Source organism: Sminthopsis crassicaudata, chromosome 1, assembly GCF_048593235.1.
Source record: "Sminthopsis crassicaudata isolate SCR6 chromosome 1, ASM4859323v1, whole genome shotgun sequence".
NCBI classification, from domain to species: Eukaryota; Metazoa; Chordata; class Mammalia; order Dasyuromorphia; family Dasyuridae; genus Sminthopsis; species Sminthopsis crassicaudata.
The window spans coordinates 23421697-23441819 of NC_133617.1; the positions used below are offsets into that span (position 1 = coordinate 23421697).

The window sequence follows — 20123 nt, forward strand, 5'->3', positions numbered from 1 at the left end:
GTAGGAAGGAGCACTTGGGATGAACTTTGAAGGAAACTACAGGTTATAAGGGTCAGAGATGAACCTCAGCAAGGACATAGTCAGTCAACCAGCATTTATTAAACTCTACCATGTGATAAGCAGTTTAGGGTCCCAGGAAAGGCAGAAGCAAGATCTCTGCCCCCAAGGAGCTTATATTTTATTGGGAGAAGTAACATGTCAATTATCCCTATACATACAAAACACATAGAGAGTAGATGGAAGGTAATCTTAAAGGAAAGATCCAAGGGGATATGGGAGAGGTGGCAAGAAAATGGAATTCTGGGTATGAGAATCAGCACATGGGCAATAATACATAAAAAGGCCGAAGGGTAGGCTGAAGCCAGGTGGTGGAGGGCTTTGAACACCTCACAAAAGAGTTTGCATTTTATCACAACGACAATAGGGAGCCCCAGGAGATGTTAGAACAAAGAAGTAGCAGTTAGAGGTATGCTATGGAATATCACTTAAATGTCTGTGTGGAAGATGGATGGGAAAGGGCAAAGACTGGAAGAAGGGAGACCCATTAGCATGCTGTTGGAGTTAATGGTCGATGTCAGAGGTGATGGGGCTCTGAACTAGGGTGATGGCCACTTGGGTGAGGAGATGTGGCAAAAGAAACAACATAACTTGGCAACGAGTTGTATTTGGGAAAGGAGAGAAGGGATGAGCAAGTGCTTTGAAATCGTTGAGAAAGTAAAAACTTTATTTAGCTTTCAACTTTTAGGACTACTTGTAATTTTCCTTTTAAAATCAAAAACTCATACATTTTCATGCTCTTGGTAGAAAAATACAGACTAATAACCTGACATGATTCTTCCCTTGATTTTTTCAAATTTTATTTTAACTAAATTTGAATGTGAAAGGACAAAGAGATGAGAAACTTACCAAGACTTTGGGTAAGGCATTCGAAAATGGTTTTCCTTTCTCTTTGCCCCTTATCAGAGACTGTCCAAAGAAATCCCTGTCTGCCTTAAAGGGCCTTTCATCAATCACTCCCCAGACCTTTCATTTTTTCTATGTCTGACCCCCCCTTCTCTCCCTATTCTGAGACTTGAAATGAAATGATTTTTAAAGAAACTGATGACAAGATAGCAAGGTCGACAATTAATAACCCTGGTGTCTCCTGGTAATACACCTTGCCCATGCGAAATGAAAAATCACCTTTTAATTCAGACTTTATTAAAAAGAAAAAGGATCAAAAGGGGGGAGACGGGGTGGACTGGGTTACCGGAGCTAAACACTTCTGAAGCTTCCAAAGAGAGGTAGCGAGTCACTTCCCTAGTAATTTAACAGCCTATACTTTTGGTAATTAAATTTCCTCTATTTTGCATCACTCCCACACTCAGTCTATTCTTCAGAACTTGCCTTGTTGGACTGATGGGTAAGAAAGACCAGTTGAACCTGGAAGACAGTGCAACAGGAGAGAAACAGCTGTGTTTGCTTGGAATTTAAGAACTTTGGCACATGAAGCTCCGAAGGATGTCCTAGTTGAAAGTCATAACTATGGAGGAGCAGTCAGAGCTTAGTCCCATCTCTCTCAGGAAATTCATAGGATATAGACAATACAGGTAGAGGAAACTAAACTTCGTTTCTAGTTACAAAGAAAATTAGAATTAATCAAAACAGGAAAATAGCCTCTGGAAACATATCCCAGAAAAACTAAGATTAAAGATATAGTACTAGAAGGGACCTTAGAAGATAGTTATGATGAAATCACTGGATCATAAAATCAAGAGCTGAAAGAGATCTTTGAGGACATCCAGTCCAGCTCTTCTCATACAAAAGAGAAAGATGAGACTTAAAAGGAAGTGAGGTGAATTGCCCAGGGTTACACAGGTCATCATCATCAGAGGTAGGATTTGAATCCAGGAGCCCTGACTCCTTAGGCAAGTCCAAACCCTTCATTTTTCAGATAAGGAAACTGAGGCTCAGAGAAATTAAGTAACTTGTCCAAGATAAATAAATAGTAGATGGTTGAGCTCAGATTCAAACTCAGGGACACCAATGCCAATCTAGCTCTTTCCCCTATTGTACTGTGTAGTAAATTCCCACTTTGCTTCTGCTCTCCCTCACATTCACCTTGATAATATCTCTAGCAGGAATTTGGAAATGTCTTTGGGTCTGGACTACCCTACTTTTCTAGGGTTTTTGTCTCATAGCAGGGTTGCCCCTCTGCCACCCTCATCTGATAGAATTTTGTCTGAGAAATTTTTCTGAATTTTTCCTCCCTTCTAAAGCAAAAAAAAAAAAAAAAAATCTGAATATCCTAAACAATTGACTGGTGGGTAATTTTTCCTTCCTTCCTTCCTTCGTTCCTTCCTTCCTTCCTTCCTGCCTGCCTGCCTGACTTCCCTCCTTCCTTCCTTCCTTCTTTCCTTCTTTCCTTGCTTCCTTCCTTCCTTCCTTCCTTCCTTCCTTCCTTCCTTCCTTCCTCCCTCCCTTCCTTCCTTCCTTCCCTCTTCCCTCCCTCCCTTCTTCTCTCCCTCCCTCCCTCCTTCTGTTCTTTCCTTCCTTCCTCCCTCCCTTCCTTCCTCCCTCCCTCCCTTTCTTCCTCCCTCCCTCACTTCCTTCCTTTCTCCCTCCCTCTCTCCCTCCCTCCCTCCCTCCCTCCCTCCCTTCCTTCCTTCCTTCCTTCCTTCCTTCCTTCCTTCCTTCCTTCCTTCCTTCCTTCCTTCCTTCCTTCCTTCCTTCCTTCCCTGCAAATAATTGCAGAAGACTCCAATTCTTCCAAGGTCCTTTGCAATTCACTCTCTATGATCTTATGATACACATATTAAAAAAGAAGTCATCTCTACCTTCAAGAAGCTTGCATTTTCATTTGACACTCTTATTCTCTATCTATTCTCTATTCCAGGCAGTCTACACAAGTTTTTCTCTGTGCACATCTTGTAATTTCCCATCAGCGTGTCTTTGCTTTCTATAAACAAAATGTCCTTGCCTCTCTACTCTCCCTCCCCAGTGTACTCTGAGGGGTCCTCTTGAAGTAGTCAGTGACACAGAAGACAGAACACTGAATCTGGAATCAGGATTGCCTAAGTTCAGATGTGGCTTCAGACATTTCCTAGCTGTGTGACTCTGGGCAACTCACTTAACCTCTGCCTGCTTCAATTTCTGCAACTGTATAAAAAAAAAAAAAAAAAAAAAAAAAAAAAAAAGACATAATAATGGCACTGATCTCCCAGAATTTTAGTGAGAATCAAAAGACAAAGTATTTGTTTAAAAAAAAAAAAAGGATTTAGCACATAGTAGGGGCTATGTAAAACTTCGTACTGATCTTAGTAGGTCTAAATTTGGGAATTGTGGAGAAACAACAGATGAGAGTTTCAGTGTTGTAGTGAAAACTTTTTTTTTTTATTATTAAAGCAGTAAAAAAGATATATGATGCTGAGTTTATGTGTCCAACATTAGGGATGGGCCCCCACCCAGGATGTTCTTACCAAGGGGACCAGCTGTATGGGGAGCTTCCAACATCAAGGTTTTGATCTAAGTAGAAGCCCCACTGAGATAGACTAAGATGAGAACAATATTTTTTATGTAGAATGCAGCTTTTTGTTGGAAACCAGCTCAACTATTGGATCTTGAACAACAGATGTCACCCAGTGGTTTATCATTTGGTTCTTATAGACTAGCTAAAGGCAAATAAAGGGATTGTAGTGGATAGGTTCAGGCAGAGGTCACTTCATATCTGAATTGGATTCTGAAATGGAGACTTTTTATATAACCCATTTTTCTATAAAGTTAAGTCTTTTTTCCCATAATTCCCTATTTGCTCCATATCACTTTTCCTTAAAAACACAGATTACTCATATGACATCTTCAACATTCTTTGAATCCTTCCATATAGAAGTGATTGTTCCTTCCTTGTGCCTCAACTCTGACAAATGAAGCAACTGAGGCTGAGGTTAAGTGAGATGCCCAGGGTCATCCAGTTTAATCACATCCAACTCTTCATGATTCTATGGACCACATGGATATCATTCATTATCCCTAAGTCTCTCCAAGTTCATGTTCATTGTTTCCATGACAATATCTATCCATCTCATCTTCCACCATCTCCTTTTTCTTTTGCCTTCAGTCGTTCCCAATGAATTGGCAAAGGCACTGGAGTCGAGCTCGATTTATAGCTGGGAAAACTGAAGCAAATACAGTTAAGTGACTTGTCCAGGGTCACACAGATAGTAAGTGTCTGAGGAAGGGAACAGATTTGAACTCAGGAAGACTCATTTTCCTGACTGCAGGCAAAATGTTCTATTTACTGCTTCTCTTAGCTGATTCGCTATGCTTTTTAAAGCATTCTGTATTGGCATGAGTTTAATTGACTATATTAATCTTCTATAGCAAGGATTTCCTTTATGAGACCCGGAACAGGTGGTCATCCAGCTTGGGCTTGAATACTGCCAGTGCTAGGAAACTCACTAAAATCATGAGGCAGCCTATAATATGTCTGTGCAATGGTTATTGTTAGAAGGCTTTTCTTTATGTTGAGGCTTAATGAGAAGAACAAAAATGCATTATATCAAGTTCTAGGAGCTGTGGTACATCCTTGCTCTGTTGACAACTTGTGACCTTCAGAAAGTTGTTTTTCACAGGGCCTCAGTTTCCTTCTCTGTAAATCCAGGAGAATAGATTCAATGGCTTATAATGCCCTTCTCAGCCCTTACCTCCCCTGTTCTAAGCTCCCTCACAGCTCTTATATCCCCTGTTCTAAGACCCTTCCTAACTCTGACATCCCCTATTCTAAGATTCCTTCCAGCTCTGACATCCCCTGTACTAAGCTCCCTCCCAGCTCTGACATTCCCTGTTCTAAGCTCCCTCCCAGCTCTGACATCCACTGTTCTAATCTCCCTCCCAGCTCTGACATCCCCTATTCTAAGACCTCTTCTAGCTCTGACATCCCCTGTTCTAAGCTCCCTTCCTCCCTTCCAGCTCTGACATCCCCTATTCTAAGATTCCTCCCAGCTCTGACATCCCCTGTTCTAAGTTCCCTCCCAGCTCTGACATCCCCTGTTCTAAGCGCCCTACCAGCTCTGACATCCCCTGTTCTAAGGCCCCTCCCAGCTCTGACATCCCCTGTTCTAAGCTCCCTTCCAGCTCTGATATCCCCTGTTCTAAGTTCCCTCCCAGCTCTGACATCCCCTGTTCTAAGTTCCCTCCCAGTTCTGACATCCCCTGTTCTAAACTCCCTTCCAGCTCTGACATCCCCTGTTCTAAGTTCCCTCCCATCTCTGACATCCCTTGTTCTAAGCTCCCTCCCAGCCCTGACATCCCCTATTCTAAGACCCCCTTCCAGCTGTGACATCCCCTGTTCTAAGATACTTCTCAGCTCTGACAATCTGGGTTCTAACATCCCTTTCTTCAGGAAATACTTTGATCATATGAGTCAAAAAATGTTACCACGAATTGCTTAATATCTGTCTTTCCCCATAACTGTTGCCTGGCCAATGTTGTGAACACTTCAAGGACTGCTGCCATATTTATTCCACACTCTCTCCCTATCTCCCTCCCCTCCACAAACACGTACATTTCTTAGGGCTCCATTTGTCTTTGCACTCTACGTACTTCCCCCAGCCTCATAAAGTGTTTCATGAATGCTCTTTGGTTAAATTCATTTGAGAACTCAGTGTAGTAGGGATTTACAACCAGCTTAATACTGTCATTATTTGTCTTCTTGCTCCCTCTTTCCCTCTCCCAAGGTACGGGGAATGTGTTGGGAGTCAGGTTGGTTTGTAAATTTTAAGACCACAGCACTCTCTGTTTGGTGGGCAATAAATAAAGCTTCCTCATCCCTTGGTTGCTTTTTTTTTATTTTAAAACAAGAGATCAGGTTTTTATGTGATCTTTTCCCCAAGTAAGTGATCATCTTCCTCATCACTGAGCTGTCTGTCCTTGCTTCAGATCTACTGTTGTAGGAGAAAGGAGAATAAGATTTCTGCTGCTCAGTAGCTGGCTTGGCCATCATCTCTCCTTCCTGGTCCAAAAAGATTTATGCCAGCAAATTAATGTGTACTTATTAAGCACCCACTGTATATCAGACATTATGTGAAGAACTGGATATACAAAGAAAGATAAAGGCAGCCTCTGGTTTTAAAAGCTTCACAGACTAATGGAGGAAATTACATACAAAACACTATGCAAGAACAAAATAGAAGATAAGTTGAAGATCAATGAGAAGCAAGTGTTAGATAGCACCTGGAGAGAGGGGAGGATACAAGGAATAGCTGGATAGTAAGAATAATGATAGGGCAGCTAGGTGGCACAGTGGACCGATTATTGACCCTAAAGTTGGAGGAGCTATATTCAAATCTTGTCACAGACACTTAATAGTTATTAGCTGTGTGACCCTGGGCAAGTCACCTAACCCAAACTGTTTTGCCAAGGACAGGGGGGGAGGAGAAAGAATATTGAGAGCTGTTCTATAGTGGAATAGGAAGCTAGTAGATTTTTCCTTGTTGGACTGTTTATGCAGTATAAGGGGGTCCTTTTCATGCATATTTTAGACAAAATTGTTTCTCAGGTTCATTACCACTGAAAGTTTGAAAAGAACAGTGGAATCTTTAGAGTGTAATGGATTTTTCATGATCCAAGATCAAGTGCTGCCATTGTCTCTTAGAAAGCATATTTCTATCTGAAGAATGAACCAGGATTTCCCTGGGACAGAGAAAACATTGCTGCTCCTTGCTGATGTGTGACAAGAGGCTGAGTTTTCTGAACTCTGGGACATTGTGGCCACAACATTACCTGCTGCAATGTTGGACAGTTAAGGATGATCCCAATTCCTCAAGCATCTGTGAATCAGGAAGATAGTAAACCTTTTTTTTTTAATTTTTAAATATATTGTAATAATTAAAAATAGCAATCATATTTCTGCCTATCATTTCTTATAGCATACTAAAGTTCCATTATGATCAAACACAATAATTTACTTAGCTATCTCAATCATTAGGCACCTACTTTGTTTCCAGTTTTCTGTTACCACAAAATTTGCATGTATAAAAATATAAATATTTTGGTAATGTTGTGTTTTTTTAAAAGACATCCAAAGTTATAAATCTAACAGTGCAATGTCTAGGTCCAAAGGTATGGAAATCTTAGTCATTATATTAAAATAATTCCAAGTTATTTCCAGAAAGTGTTTACCAATTTACAGCTTCAGCAGCCATGTATTAATGTCTTTCCCTAACCCTTTCAGCATTTATTATTCTTGTTTTTTGTCATCTTCATCTTTTAACTGTTTGGGAAATGACATCACTGGGTTGGTTTGATTTGCATTTCTCTCATTACTAATGATTCGGATAATTCTTTCATATGCTTATTAATAGTTTGAAGTTCTTCTTTTGAGAACTATTTGTTCTTATCTTCCTATCTCTTGGGAGAATGACTGCTTGTTAGATGCTTCTTTTTGTTACCTATTGTGACTATCAAATCCTCATTAGAGATATTTAATAATAAGATTTTTTCCCCAGTTAACTGCTTCTTTTGATTTTAGGTGTGCTAGTTTTGTTGGTTCACAAGCTTTTCAATTTCACGTAATCTAAATGATCTACTTTGTCTTAAATTCATTTCTATGACTTGTTTAGTTAAGAAGTCATCTCTTTACTGTAACTATGAAGTATCTGCCAGACTGCTTCTTGCTTTTCTCAGAAGTTTATCCCATGGGGAGCTTTTTTTTCTTATATAATTTATGTTTTCATGTTTATAAAACAATGAATTATTTTGTTTAATTCCTTCTTCCTTTTCTTCTTAAACTTTCTAATAATTTGTCTTCATCAACAGACTTTCAGCATTGAGACTTGTGTCTGAACACATATTCCAATAGTTAGGATCCTATTACCTCATCTTTAACTCTCCTCATCCTAACTGGCCAATTGAATGCCATTTATCTGTCTGTAAACCCAGCTATCAACCCTTTCATTTTTATCCACCCTAACCTTCCCTGATAGTGTTGCCCTGTCCCTTCCAATGTGCCCTCTGGAACTCCTGCTCTTTCACTAACTCTCTTTCATCTTAGACCTCTTTCATTCTTCATCATTCTGTCCTCTGGGATGATATTCTTTGGGTGACATTGAACCTCTGGCTGTCCTTTCCAACAAATCTTTTCTTTCTCCAACCCTCAGCTGAAGACCTTACCTCCTATTTTATCCAAAAATTGAGATTATTCACTACAAGCTCACTTTTCCCCTTCCCCTCATCTCATTCTCCGTCACATCATCTTCCCATATCTCCTCCTTCATTCCAATCTCTGAAAGAGATCCTTCACCTTGCCAAAGCCAGCTCCTCTTCTTAATTCCATCCCCTTCCTGCTCCCAGGTATAGCACCTAATATCACTTTCTCTTCCTTCAATCACTATCCAGTATTTTTTCCCTCTTGCCAACAAACATGTCTTAGTCTCCCAATCTTTAAAAAAAACAAACAAAAACCTTTAGGGGCAGCTAGGTGGCGCAGTGAATAGAGCATCAGCCTTGAATTTAGGAGGACCCGAGTTCAAATCTGGTCTCAGACACTTAACACTTCCTAGCTGTGTGACCCTGGGCAAGTCACTTAACCCCAGCCTCAGGAGGAAAAAAACAAAACAAACAAAAACAAACAAACAAACAAAAAAACAAACAAAAAAAACTTTGAAGTCCTAGTATCACCTCTAAGTATCATTACATATTTTTAACTATTCCTTTTTATCTAATATTGAAAAATTCTCAGTGCTTCCATTCTAGCTCTTCTTACTTATTCCTTAACTTGTTGCAACTTGGCTTTTGTTTTTAAAGTTCAACTGAACTCTCTCCAGTTTTACTAATGACTTCTTAATTACCAAGTCTAATGATCTTTTCTTAAGGTTCATCCATCTTGACTTCTCTGCAGCTTTTTATACTATTTTCTCTTGGATACTCTTCTTGGATTTTGTAACTCTGCTTAATTCTCCTCCTACCTCTCCAAACATTTCTTCTCAGTCCCTTTGGCTGGGTCTTCATATATCATGATCACAAGGTCCATTTCCTTTGCTTGTAATTTATTTTAAATCCCAAAAGAAATAATTTGAAAATGATTCTATTTGGGGTTATAGTCATAGCAATAACAATATAATAATAAGAATAATTCACATTCATACAATACTATAGCATCATAAATATATTACTCATAACACATTGCTATTTTCATTCTGTATATGAAGAAAACTCGAGGGATTTTCAATTTGAAGTGATCTGTCCATGGTCACATAGCTAACAACAATCTAAGAACCTAAGGATAAATTGTTAGGAAGCATCTATATAGTGCTTTAAGGTTTGCAAAATGGCTAACAAATATTGTCTCATCTTATTCTTAGAATAACCTTGCAAGGTAGGTGATATTATTATCGTCCTTGTTTTACAGATTTGGAAACTGAGGTACATAGAATTTGTATGACTTCTGAGGTCATACTGGAGCCCTGATGTTTCTGATTCAAGCTTAATGCTCTATCCATTGTGCAAGCAATGGCTTCTTAAGATAAATACATAGTAAAGAGCATTTTGAAAGGTTTGGAACTATGAATAACATCAAATATTGAATTTAGGAGAACTTGAAAGTAAACTTAAAGAGGACAGTTTGAGCTGAAGAAGGGAAAGGCTCCACTTGAGGAGAGATTCAATTCTAAGGAAGAAAAGGATTAAGGAATAGCACCTAAATAGAAAGGGGAGTAAAGAGTCAATGAAGCAAAAGGGCAAATAAAACAAATTGTCAAATGAACCACTTGGAAAAGTAAATTGTTTAGCAAACCAAATTGGCAAAACAAATAAGAGTTAAATGAGTACAGGAAAAGAAAGTAGCATATGGCTTGTAGGCAATGGTGAGGACAAAGCAAAGTAATCGGGAGCCACAGTTGTAAAAATATTAAAGAGGTGTTTTAAGAGGTGAGGTATAAGTAGTTCACATGTAATTCAAAAACAATCTCAGTTGGTATGGATACCAGAGAGAAATAAGTTCTTTAAAAATACTTCATTTTAACATTTTTTTTAAAAAATTGATTTCTATGACTCTTTCCAACAATGAGATGACTGATGCCAGTTCTAATGATCTTGTGACAAAGAGAGCTCTTTACATCCAGAGAGGGGACTGTGGGAACTGAGTGTGGATCACACCATAACATTTTCACTCTTATTGTTGTTCACTTGCATTTTGTTTTCTTATTCATTTACTTTCCTTTTTGGTCTGATTTTTCTTGTGCAGCAAGAGAATTGTATAAATATGTTTACACATATTGAATTTAACATATATTTTAACATGTATAACATATATTGGATTCTTTGCTATCTAGGGGAGGAGTTGGGGGAAAGGAGGGGGAAAGGAGGCTATGCAAGGGTTGATGTTGAAAAATTATCCATGCATATGTTTTGAAAATAAAAAGCTTTAAAAATAAAATAAAATAAAAATTTCAGTTCCAAATTCTCTCCCTCTCTGCAGCTCTGCCTCCTCATTATAGAGACAAAAAGTATGATATCAATTATGCACATGAAGTCAGGCAAAACATATTTCTGCATTGGCCATGTAATACACACATTAAAAAGCAAGAAAAATGCAATAAAAGAAAAAAAATGTGTCAATCTTCATTCAGAGTTCATCAGTTCTCTCTTCAGAGCTGGATATTATTTTTCTTCATGAGTCCTTTGGAATTGCCTTTCCTCATTGTATTGATCAGTGTATGTAAGTCTTTCACAGTTACTTATCATTACAATCATTACAATATTGTCATTAGGGGCAGCTAGGTGGCACAGTGGATAGAGCATCAGCCTTGAATTCAGGAGGACTTGAGTTCAAACCTGATCTCAGACACTTAACACTTCCTAGCTGTGTGACCCTGGCCGAGTCACTTAACCCCAGCCTCAGAAAGAAAAGAAAAACAAACAAACAAACAAACAAAAACAACAATATTGTCATTAGTGGAAAAAATCTGGTACCATTCTGCTCAATTCACTTTGCATCAGTTCATATAAGTCTTTCAAGATTTTTCCAAAACTATCCCCCCCACATCATTTCTTACAACACAAGAGTATTCCATCACAATCAGAGACAACAATTTGTTCAGCCATTCCCTAGGAGAAGTGCCCTTTATGTATGATTTTTGTGTATTTAAGGTATATTTGTATTGAGTGTACTAGATTTGCATATCTGCCATTGTCAAGTCATCGCCATTTATGGCCCAAGTATTGACTTTTTTTTTTTCCCTCATAGAAGAAGGAAATCACTGGGTCTGTGTTCAAATCTCATATGTGTCACTTAATACCTATGGGTTACTTTAATAATTAATAGGTATTAATTACTTATTAACACGTTGGAACATTCTGGACTCCACTTTCCTCAACTATAGATTGATGGGTAGGCTAGATGACCTCTGAAGTTCCAGCTGTAAATCTATGATGGTTTATTGGATGTTGTCTAGTCATTCTATCTCCCATTCCCTTTCTTTGCCTGGGCTGTCCTTTATATCTAGGATGTATTTATTCTCTTTTCATCTATCTCACAGAATATCTAGCTTTACTTCAAGGTTCAGCGCAGGTGCCACCTCCAGTATATTTTCCCTTCTGAAAACTTGCTTTTTGTTCATTTGGTTTATACTCTGTACTTCTATTTGTGTGCAAATTATTTTCCCTCTCTTTGGGGGCAGGAACTATTTCATTCTCTGTGTGTGTATATGTGTGCGTGTTCCCATTGCTTAGCACAGTACTTTACACACCGCAGGCTCTTAATAAATGTTTATTGACTTGAATAACAATCTCTACAATTACCAACAAATACGAATCAGGCCTCAAAGAAAACCTTATGATTAGAATTGTTTACATTGTTAGAAAAGAAGATTCTCTAATCTAACCCAAAAAATAGGAATGGATTTCTTTGTTCCCTTCTGATCTCCCTTCCCGCTGGGGACTTAAAAAGATGTTTTTTGTTTTATGTCATACAAAGCAAAGTTTATGCTGTTCTAATTCTGTTTCTCTACTGTGTATCACCTCACATGAATCTTTGCACGCTGCTTTATGGTCTTCCCATTTGTCATTTGAATGGTGAGATAATGGCTCATCCATATGAGCAATTGTTGAGGGAACTAGGCATATTTTAGCCCAGAGAAAAGAATATTGTGTATGTGTGTGTGTGTGTGTGTGTGTGTGTGTGTGTGTGTGTGTGTGTTGGGGGAGTGAGATGGGTATTGTATTTTAGCTGTCTTCAAACATTTGAAGGACTATTGTGGAAAAAAGGGTTTCCGTTTGCTCTGCGTGGCCCCAACAGGGAGAACTTTGAATTGCAAAGGGGTCAATTGAGGATTTGATGTCAAGAAAAAATTCTTGATGATGAGAATTGTCGAAACTTAGAACAATCCTCATTTCCCATCTCAGTGCTTTTGCACTGGATGCCCTCCCCCCCCATTCTTGGAATACTCTATCTCCTCATTTCTGTGGCGCTCTCTCTTTCTCTCTCTCTCTCTCTCTCTCTCTCTCTCTCTCTCTCTCTCTCTCTCTCTCTCTTTCTCTCTCTCTCTCTTTCTCTCTCTCTCTCTCTCTCTCTCTCTCTCTCTCTCTCTTTCTCTCTCTCTCTCTCTCTGTTTCTTTTCTGTATTTATACAATTCTCTTGCTGCATGAGAAAAATCAAATAAAAAAGAAAAGGAAATGAGTGAGAAAATAAAATGCAAAGTGAACAACAACAAAAAGAGTGAGAATGTTATATTGTGATCCACATTCAGTTCCTACAGCCCTCTCTCTGGGTATAGATGGCTCTCCTCATCATAAGATCATTGGAACTGGTATCAATCACCTCATTGTTGGAAAGAGTCTTGTTCATCAGAATTGATCACCCTATAATCTTGCTGTTGCCATGTACAATGATCTCCTGGTTCTGTTCATTTTACTTACCTGACTGTCTTTATGACTCAACTCAGATCCCAGCTCCTGCTTCCTGGTCCCCTCATCTACTCTGGTATTAATTTCCATCTGCACTGAATAATTTTTTTATGTACTTGGTTATTTACATATTGTCTCTTCCATTATAATGTGACCTCCTTGAGAACCACTGTTTTTTTTTTTTTACCATTTTTTTTTTTGTATCTTCAGAGCTTAGCATAGTTCCTGGCACATAGTGATCAATTGGTTGTCAGGATTTGTTTAAAAAAGATACTTGTTCAAATAGACCCTGAAGCTTTCTTTATGATCATGTGTAAGTAACTTGACCTTTCTATGCTCCAAGGAGGTTGCTAGGACTTAATTATTTACTCATAAAGGGATGTAGAAAGAAGGAATTCTCATAGCAAGAATTATTTAATGAAGTCAAAGCCCTTTGTTTATGATTTTTGTATATTTAAGGTATTATTCCTGGTGAGGAAATAAATTATTTTATTATTTAAACGAATCTATCAATCAATGTTTATTAAATACTTACTCTAGTACCAGGTACTAGGCCAAATGCTTAGGGCACAAACAGAAAAGAAAGATAGTCCCTGCTTTTGCTTTCAGGGGTTTACATTCTTACCTAGGAGACGAAAGAAAGATAAGAGAGAGATGGAGAGTCAGACAGAGAGAAAGAGAGAGACAGACAGATAGAGACAAAGACTGAGAGAAAGAGACAGAGAGACACACAGAGAGACATATAGAAACATAGGGAGACAGATAGACATAGATAGAGACAGAGTCAGGGAGAAGAGAGATGGAGACATATAGACACACACACAGATAGAGACAGAGAGGCAGAGACAGAGAGAAAAGAGAGAGAGTGAGAGAGAGAGACAGAGAGAGAGAGAGACAGAGAGACAGAGAGAGAGAGAGACGGAGAGAGACAGAGAGACAGAGAGAGAAAGAGACAGAGACAGAGAGAGTGCTATAAGATACTCATAGATTCAATAAATAGCTGAAAGATATAAGAGAGGTCTCTTGCAAAACGTAGTGCTTAGGCTAAGTTCTGAAGAAATTCTAAGAGGGGAAGAAGAAGTGGGAGACTATTCCAGATATGGGGGAAAGCCAGTGAAAAGGCAAGGAGGAAGAGAGACGGGGCACTGTATGTGAGCAAAATGGGAAGTAGGCTTTTGTCTCTGAAGCACAGAGTGGGGAGTCGGGGAAGTAATGCATAAGTAGACTACAAAGTTAGCAAGAGCTTTAAATGACAAGCAATGGTAAATAGGTGCTACAAAATGGAATAAAGTATAGCATCCACGAAGAGTGAATATGATATTAAGTGAGATCCAAAGAAGGAAATCTCTGGAACATGAATGGAAAGTTGAAAAATCCTGTCTCTTCTGCTGTAGGGGAAAAAAAGGCCTGAGAGATAAAGAAAAAAATCACATAAATCTTCATATTTAAAGGGATTCTAAAAGCCATGTGATGCACCTTGCTCCTGAGTTGGGTAGAGGGGTGAGATCCTCGATTCAGAGCTTAAAAGGAAATTAAACCCAATCCCTTGATTTTTCATAGGAGGAAACAGATCTAAGGGATCAAATGGCTTGTCCAAAATCATACAGGCAGTAAATATGAGAGCTGGTATTTGAATTTAGAGCCGGTAACACCAAATTCAATGCTCTTGCCACTGAACCAAGATGGATCCTACTAGGACAAGAGCTAGTTTGGTTGGCATAGGAAATTCCCTTCTCTAGTGAAAATTGGCATCTGCTCTGCAACCTATGATCTTAGAGAATGTCCGAGGGCATGGAGAGTTGACTTGCTTGGGGTCCTACTTGAAGCAGGAAATTTTAAAGCAGTCTGGGATCTTTACTAAGAAAACCCCAAAGAAGTCATGAGGAGCTGGATGTGTCTGAAAAACAACACAAGATCCCATAGTCTACAGTGCTTTAGAATCAAAACTTGAACCCAGATTTTCCCAACTCATAAACTAGATTCTATTCATTGTGCTATTCTGCCTGTGGATGGAGTGGTATCTTGTTGATTCTCATCTCAAATATTCAGTTCAACAAACATTTATTCAGTACTTACTATCTACAAGGCCTGAGAAGTCTCCTAAAATCAAGAAAATGTTGCTTTCATTAGAAATTGTAGTGGTAAAGTCATGGGAAAAGGGGACAGAATTGGGACTTGTCTAAAATGAAAAAAAAATGATATACTCCTCATTCTCAAGAAGTTCATATTGTACTGGTGGTAGGAGATATTGGGATAAGATGGTGCCTTTGGCAGAGAAGAACTAGAAGTAAATGAATTGTTGGACAGCTCCACCTCCATAGAATCACAGACTGAGAGCTGAAAGGAGTCTCAGTAGTCATTCTATCCACTCCATATAAGAAAGGAATCTCCATAATGACACCTCCAACTAATCATCCAGTATTTCCTTGAAGACCGTGAATGAGGAAAGCCCTTCTGTTGGGTCAGGGCCCAGGGTCTACACTCAAAACTGTGTATCTAGCTGATTATCTGTTGCTCATTATTTGTTTTCTGTAAAATTCTCATCCTAACATCAGTCTTTGTAAAAAAAACTCTTATTTGTCTCCTTCCCTAAATTATGATCTTCCTTATCTTTCTTTTATAATTTACAATTTAGCCTGCCAAGTCCCAGATTTTCAGTATATAAAGTCTTCCTGAACTATTTCTAATTTGCTAGACTTCCTTTAGAAACTAAGACTAGCCTATCAGCTCCAGCATAAATAAACTCTTTTGTGACTTTAAAAGAATCCTTTTGAATTCTTTCAAATTGTGATCCATGACTCTCACACATTTCACTTCCTTCTCCCCAAATGATCCATTCCACTCTGGGAGATAGCTCCTCATTAAGAAGTTGCTATTCATATGGAGCTGAGATCTGTTTATTTGCAACTTCCACCAATAGTTCTTACTGTACCCCTGAAACCAAAGAGACCAAATTCAATCCCTCTGCCATGTGACAGCCTTGCAAATACTTGCACACAATTACGTCCTCCGGTCCCCTGAGTACACAAATAAATATAACATGACGTAATACACAATGGGGATCAAGAAGAAATGCAGACAAAATGTTCTAGGAAAATTTGAACAAAAAGAAAACTGAAAAAAAGGGTCTGTATCTTTTGATAAATAACAGGCTCACCAGATGCCCAAAGCCAGGGATATTCTAGATCAGGTTTTCATATTTGGATATTCCTGTGTCCTAGTTATTCCAGGGGTACGTGTATTTGTATGTACACACTTATGTTTGTGGTGACATACATGAGAGTGTATGTGTGTGCCTGTGTATCTGGATACTGAGAGCATCTCTAGGATTTTGGCTTGCTACTAGTTCTTTTTTGCACAATCATGATGGTTGTTCAGTTCACTAAGTTCACTAAGATTACAGAGTCTTTATAGATTCACATTCAATAGGAATTACAAATTCAGAATGGGGAAAGGTTTGACTATGTCTACAAAATAGTCTAAAGTTTTTAATGGACAAAAACTCAGGATGAATCAATAATCAGTAATCAATGATAAAGCTGTCATTTATGTAGCACCTACTGTGTACCAGACACTGTACTAAGTGCTTTCTGAGTATCTCATTTGATTCTCAAAAGATGGGAGCTATAAGTATTCCAATTTTTCGGCTGAAGAAACTGACAAATAGAAAAGAAATGACTTGCCATGGGTCACCCAGCTAGGAAGGGTCTAAAGCTGGATTTGAAATCAGATCTTTTTGACTCCAGGTTCACTGTGCCATCCTTGTGTGACCTATCAACAATGTAATATGGGAGCATCAAAAGCTAATGCTATCTTAGGTGGAATTAAAGAGGCAAAGGATCTTGGATTAATCCTTATGTTCAGTCAAACTGCCTCTGAATTATTGGGGTCTGCTCTATCTCTGTTGGAAGAGCATCGATCTAACTGCCAAGCAGAAGGCAGACAAGGCAATCACGTAGTCTCCTAAAAGTCTGCCTTTTAACATACTGCCATTTTTATTTTTATTATTATTATAGCTTTTTATTTATAAAACATATGCATGGATAATTTTTCAATACTGACCCTTGCAAAAGTTTCTGTTCCAACTTTTCCCCTCCTTTCCCCCACTCCCTCTCCTAGATGGCAGATATCCAATACACGTTAAATATGTTCAAGTATATAACATACTGTCTTATTATAAAGTTGATAATTCTTGCAACAACTTGAAGAACTTTACATAGTTCCTCGCTAATATTTATAGATGCGAGTAATTGGCTGTGAAGCATCCGACACATTCAAATGTCATGAATTCTTGTTGACCCGCTTATTGTTCTGACAGCCATTAAGCTGTCAGAAGAGAGTTTAATATAGCTCTCCCATGTTATACCACTTTAATTAAAAATTCACCAGTGGCATTGAAAATTTATCTTACTGTAACAGTGCCATCAATAAGTTTGCTAAATAACAAATTGGCAATAAATATTGCCTAACATCAGTTTCTACACTGTACCATACACATGTAATTAAATGAGCATCTTCAACCACATCTGTTGCTTCATCCCCTTGCAATGCAAAAGAGAAAGATTTTAGTTTCTCAATTAATTGCCTGCAAAGGTCTTTAGACATATGGGCAATTATCTTTCCTGCAATATTATCTGTAAGTGGAACCATCCAAAGCTATTTTGCATATGATTCACCAAGCATCATTTGCACCATCTCGGTAGCTGCAGGGAGCACTCTTTCTTTCTTTGATTGTAGATTTTTTTCCCCTTTACATTTTGTAATTCTGTAAGAAATCTCATAAGATGCAAATGATATTTTTGATGTCACAGATATAGTTCTTGAAAAAGTTTGTTTTGGCATCTAATTATGTCTGGAAAAAAATTATTGTCTTGCTAATATATTCTGCATGCAGACTTTCAAGATGTCATTTCAATTTGCTACATCTCATGCTATCTGCATCTCTAAAAGATTTTTTGGGGGTGGTGATGAGGCAATTAGGGTTAAGTGACCTGTCCAGGGTCACACATCTAATAAGTGTCAAGTGTCTATGTTAGATTTAAACTTAGGTCCTCCTGACTCTAGGGCTGGTGTTCTGTCCATTAGACCATCTAGCTGACCATCCCTCCTCCTCTCTGCCTTTTTTAGGTTTTTCTTTGGTAGTAGAGATGAGAAGCCCTGGAGTACCAAGCCAAGAGGCAGGAGTGGAGAACAGAACAATGTCCTTTTTTCCCACCAATAATAGTACTTGTAAAATTCAGCGATAAACTTAGTAGTTCATATAACATGGATTTGTTTGTTTGTTTTGCTTTGCATTTCTATATTTTGAGTGTTTGAGCCATCTTTATTTTCTCTGCTTGTCTCAGTTTCACTTCTTCCAGTGGATTTTCTCATCAAACCTGTTGTGTATTTATCCATCAGGAAGAAATATGATTTCATTTTTAAAATTAGTCTAAAAATTTAAGACAATTATTTTGCCAATTTTCTAGAAGCATTCTCAAATTATTTCATTTTTTAAAAATGAGTTACAGTTTTGGGGGACATTTTTATGTTGTACTTATCAAAATGGTTGGCTTTAAAATATGACAAATATTACGGCACTTCTGACTTCCATACAAATTCTCTCTAATTCTGAATGTATACACTTCAAATATAGCAATAAGGTAATGACACACTCATTTGGTGGCAAGCCTCTTTGAGGAGAGCACATGATAATGGCCAAATTTTTTTATATTTTCCAAACTAAACTTTCATACTATTAGTGAAAACAAAAGTTAGAATCAATAAAAAACAAGAATAATGTTTCAGAAATTATTTAATGCACAGGGGCAAAGGAGGTCAATTTTTTTAATGAATGAATTTATAGAATATATTAAGCACATAATTAGGGGCAAAGCATTGTGCTAAGTGTGAAGATACAGAGAAAACTAAGATGGTTCCTATTCTCAAGGAGCTTACACTCTAATGGAAGTAGAAAATATTGGGGCACCATAGTGCACAGAGCACTAGACTTGGAGTCAGGAAGATTCATCTACCTGAGTTGAAATTTTACCTCAGATGCTTACTGTGTGAGAGCAGGTCTCTTATTAAAGTTGGGAGTCAATGGGAGTAGAGTAAATGCAAGGGTTCATATCACTATTTTCAAGAACTTGAAGCCCTGGGGCCAGCTAGATGGCACAGTGGGTAAAGTACCAGGTCTGAAGTCAGGAGGATTTGAGTTCAAATGTGGCCACAGACACTTAATTAGCTGAGTGACTCTAAGAAAATCACTTAGCCCCGGTTGCCTTACCAAGAAGCAACAAAGTTTTGTCCTTTAAAAAAGGGACCAGAATATTTCTACTTGTTCCTACAGGGCAGTGGGGAGCAGTTGCAAAGACTCACTTTAGGCCAGATATAAAGAAAATACTTCTCACAGTGTGAGTGGGCCTGCAGTTGAGAGATTAGTGGGTACTTTTCTTTTCATTAGAGCCCTAAGCATAAGGAGACAGGAAGGACACAAGCCTAAACAATAACTACTTATAAGGGATGCTGTAAAGGAGCTTGGATCAAATAGATGCTGTCTTTTTCCCCACTGTGAAATTGTAGGAGTGACGAGTAAGAAATGATAGCTGGGATAGAGTGGAAGGGACTGCTATTTTCATTTCTCTCACATTGCTAATTTTATGCCTATGTTTGTGTCTGTTTAACCCAGGAGGCAGCCTTTCCAAGCAGGACTGGACTATTCAATGGCCAACCCCAGAGACTGGGAAGGAGAACAATCCAGCTTGCCCTCCTGAGTCAACTCCATGGATCCGCACCCACCTTTCCCAGAGCCCCAAAATCCAGTCCAAGTGTATTCAGCACTACTGTCCCCCCGGCCCCACTCTTGGCCCTGTGTACACCCATGTGGACAGACTGACCGTGGAAGCCTATCCAGGCCTATGCCCCCCACTGGAGTCTGGGCACCGGTCCTTGCCACCTTCCCCCCGGCAGCGGCATGCGGTCCGTACACCACCCTGCACGCCAAACATTGTCACCACAGTGACCCCACCTGGCACACCTCCAATGAGGCGAAAGAACAAGCTGAAGCCCCCGGGGACCCCACCCCCTTCCTCCCGCAAGCTGATCCATCTCATCCCTGGCTTCACTGCCCTGCACCGGAGCAAGTCCCACGAATTCCAGTTGGGGCATCGGGTGGACGAGAGCCACACTCCAAAGTAAGTGAGGAATGGGGGGCTGGCACTGACTTCTGAAATAGGGAATCAGAAATAAACAGGACTATTCT

At 38.9% G+C, this 20123-nt stretch overlaps 1 protein-coding gene across 2 annotated transcripts in view; it reads left to right on the plus strand.

Moving 5' to 3' along the window:
• KSR2 (kinase suppressor of ras 2) overlaps positions 1-20123 on the plus strand; it is a 600040-nt gene that overhangs the window by 225467 nt on the left and 354450 nt on the right. For both annotated transcript variants that reach the window (XM_074296724.1, XM_074296733.1), the window contains exon 4: positions 19551-20055. In XM_074296724.1, coding sequence (XP_074152825.1) covers positions 19551-20055 — 505 coding nt within the window. The remainder of the gene's footprint in view (positions 1-19550; positions 20056-20123) is intronic.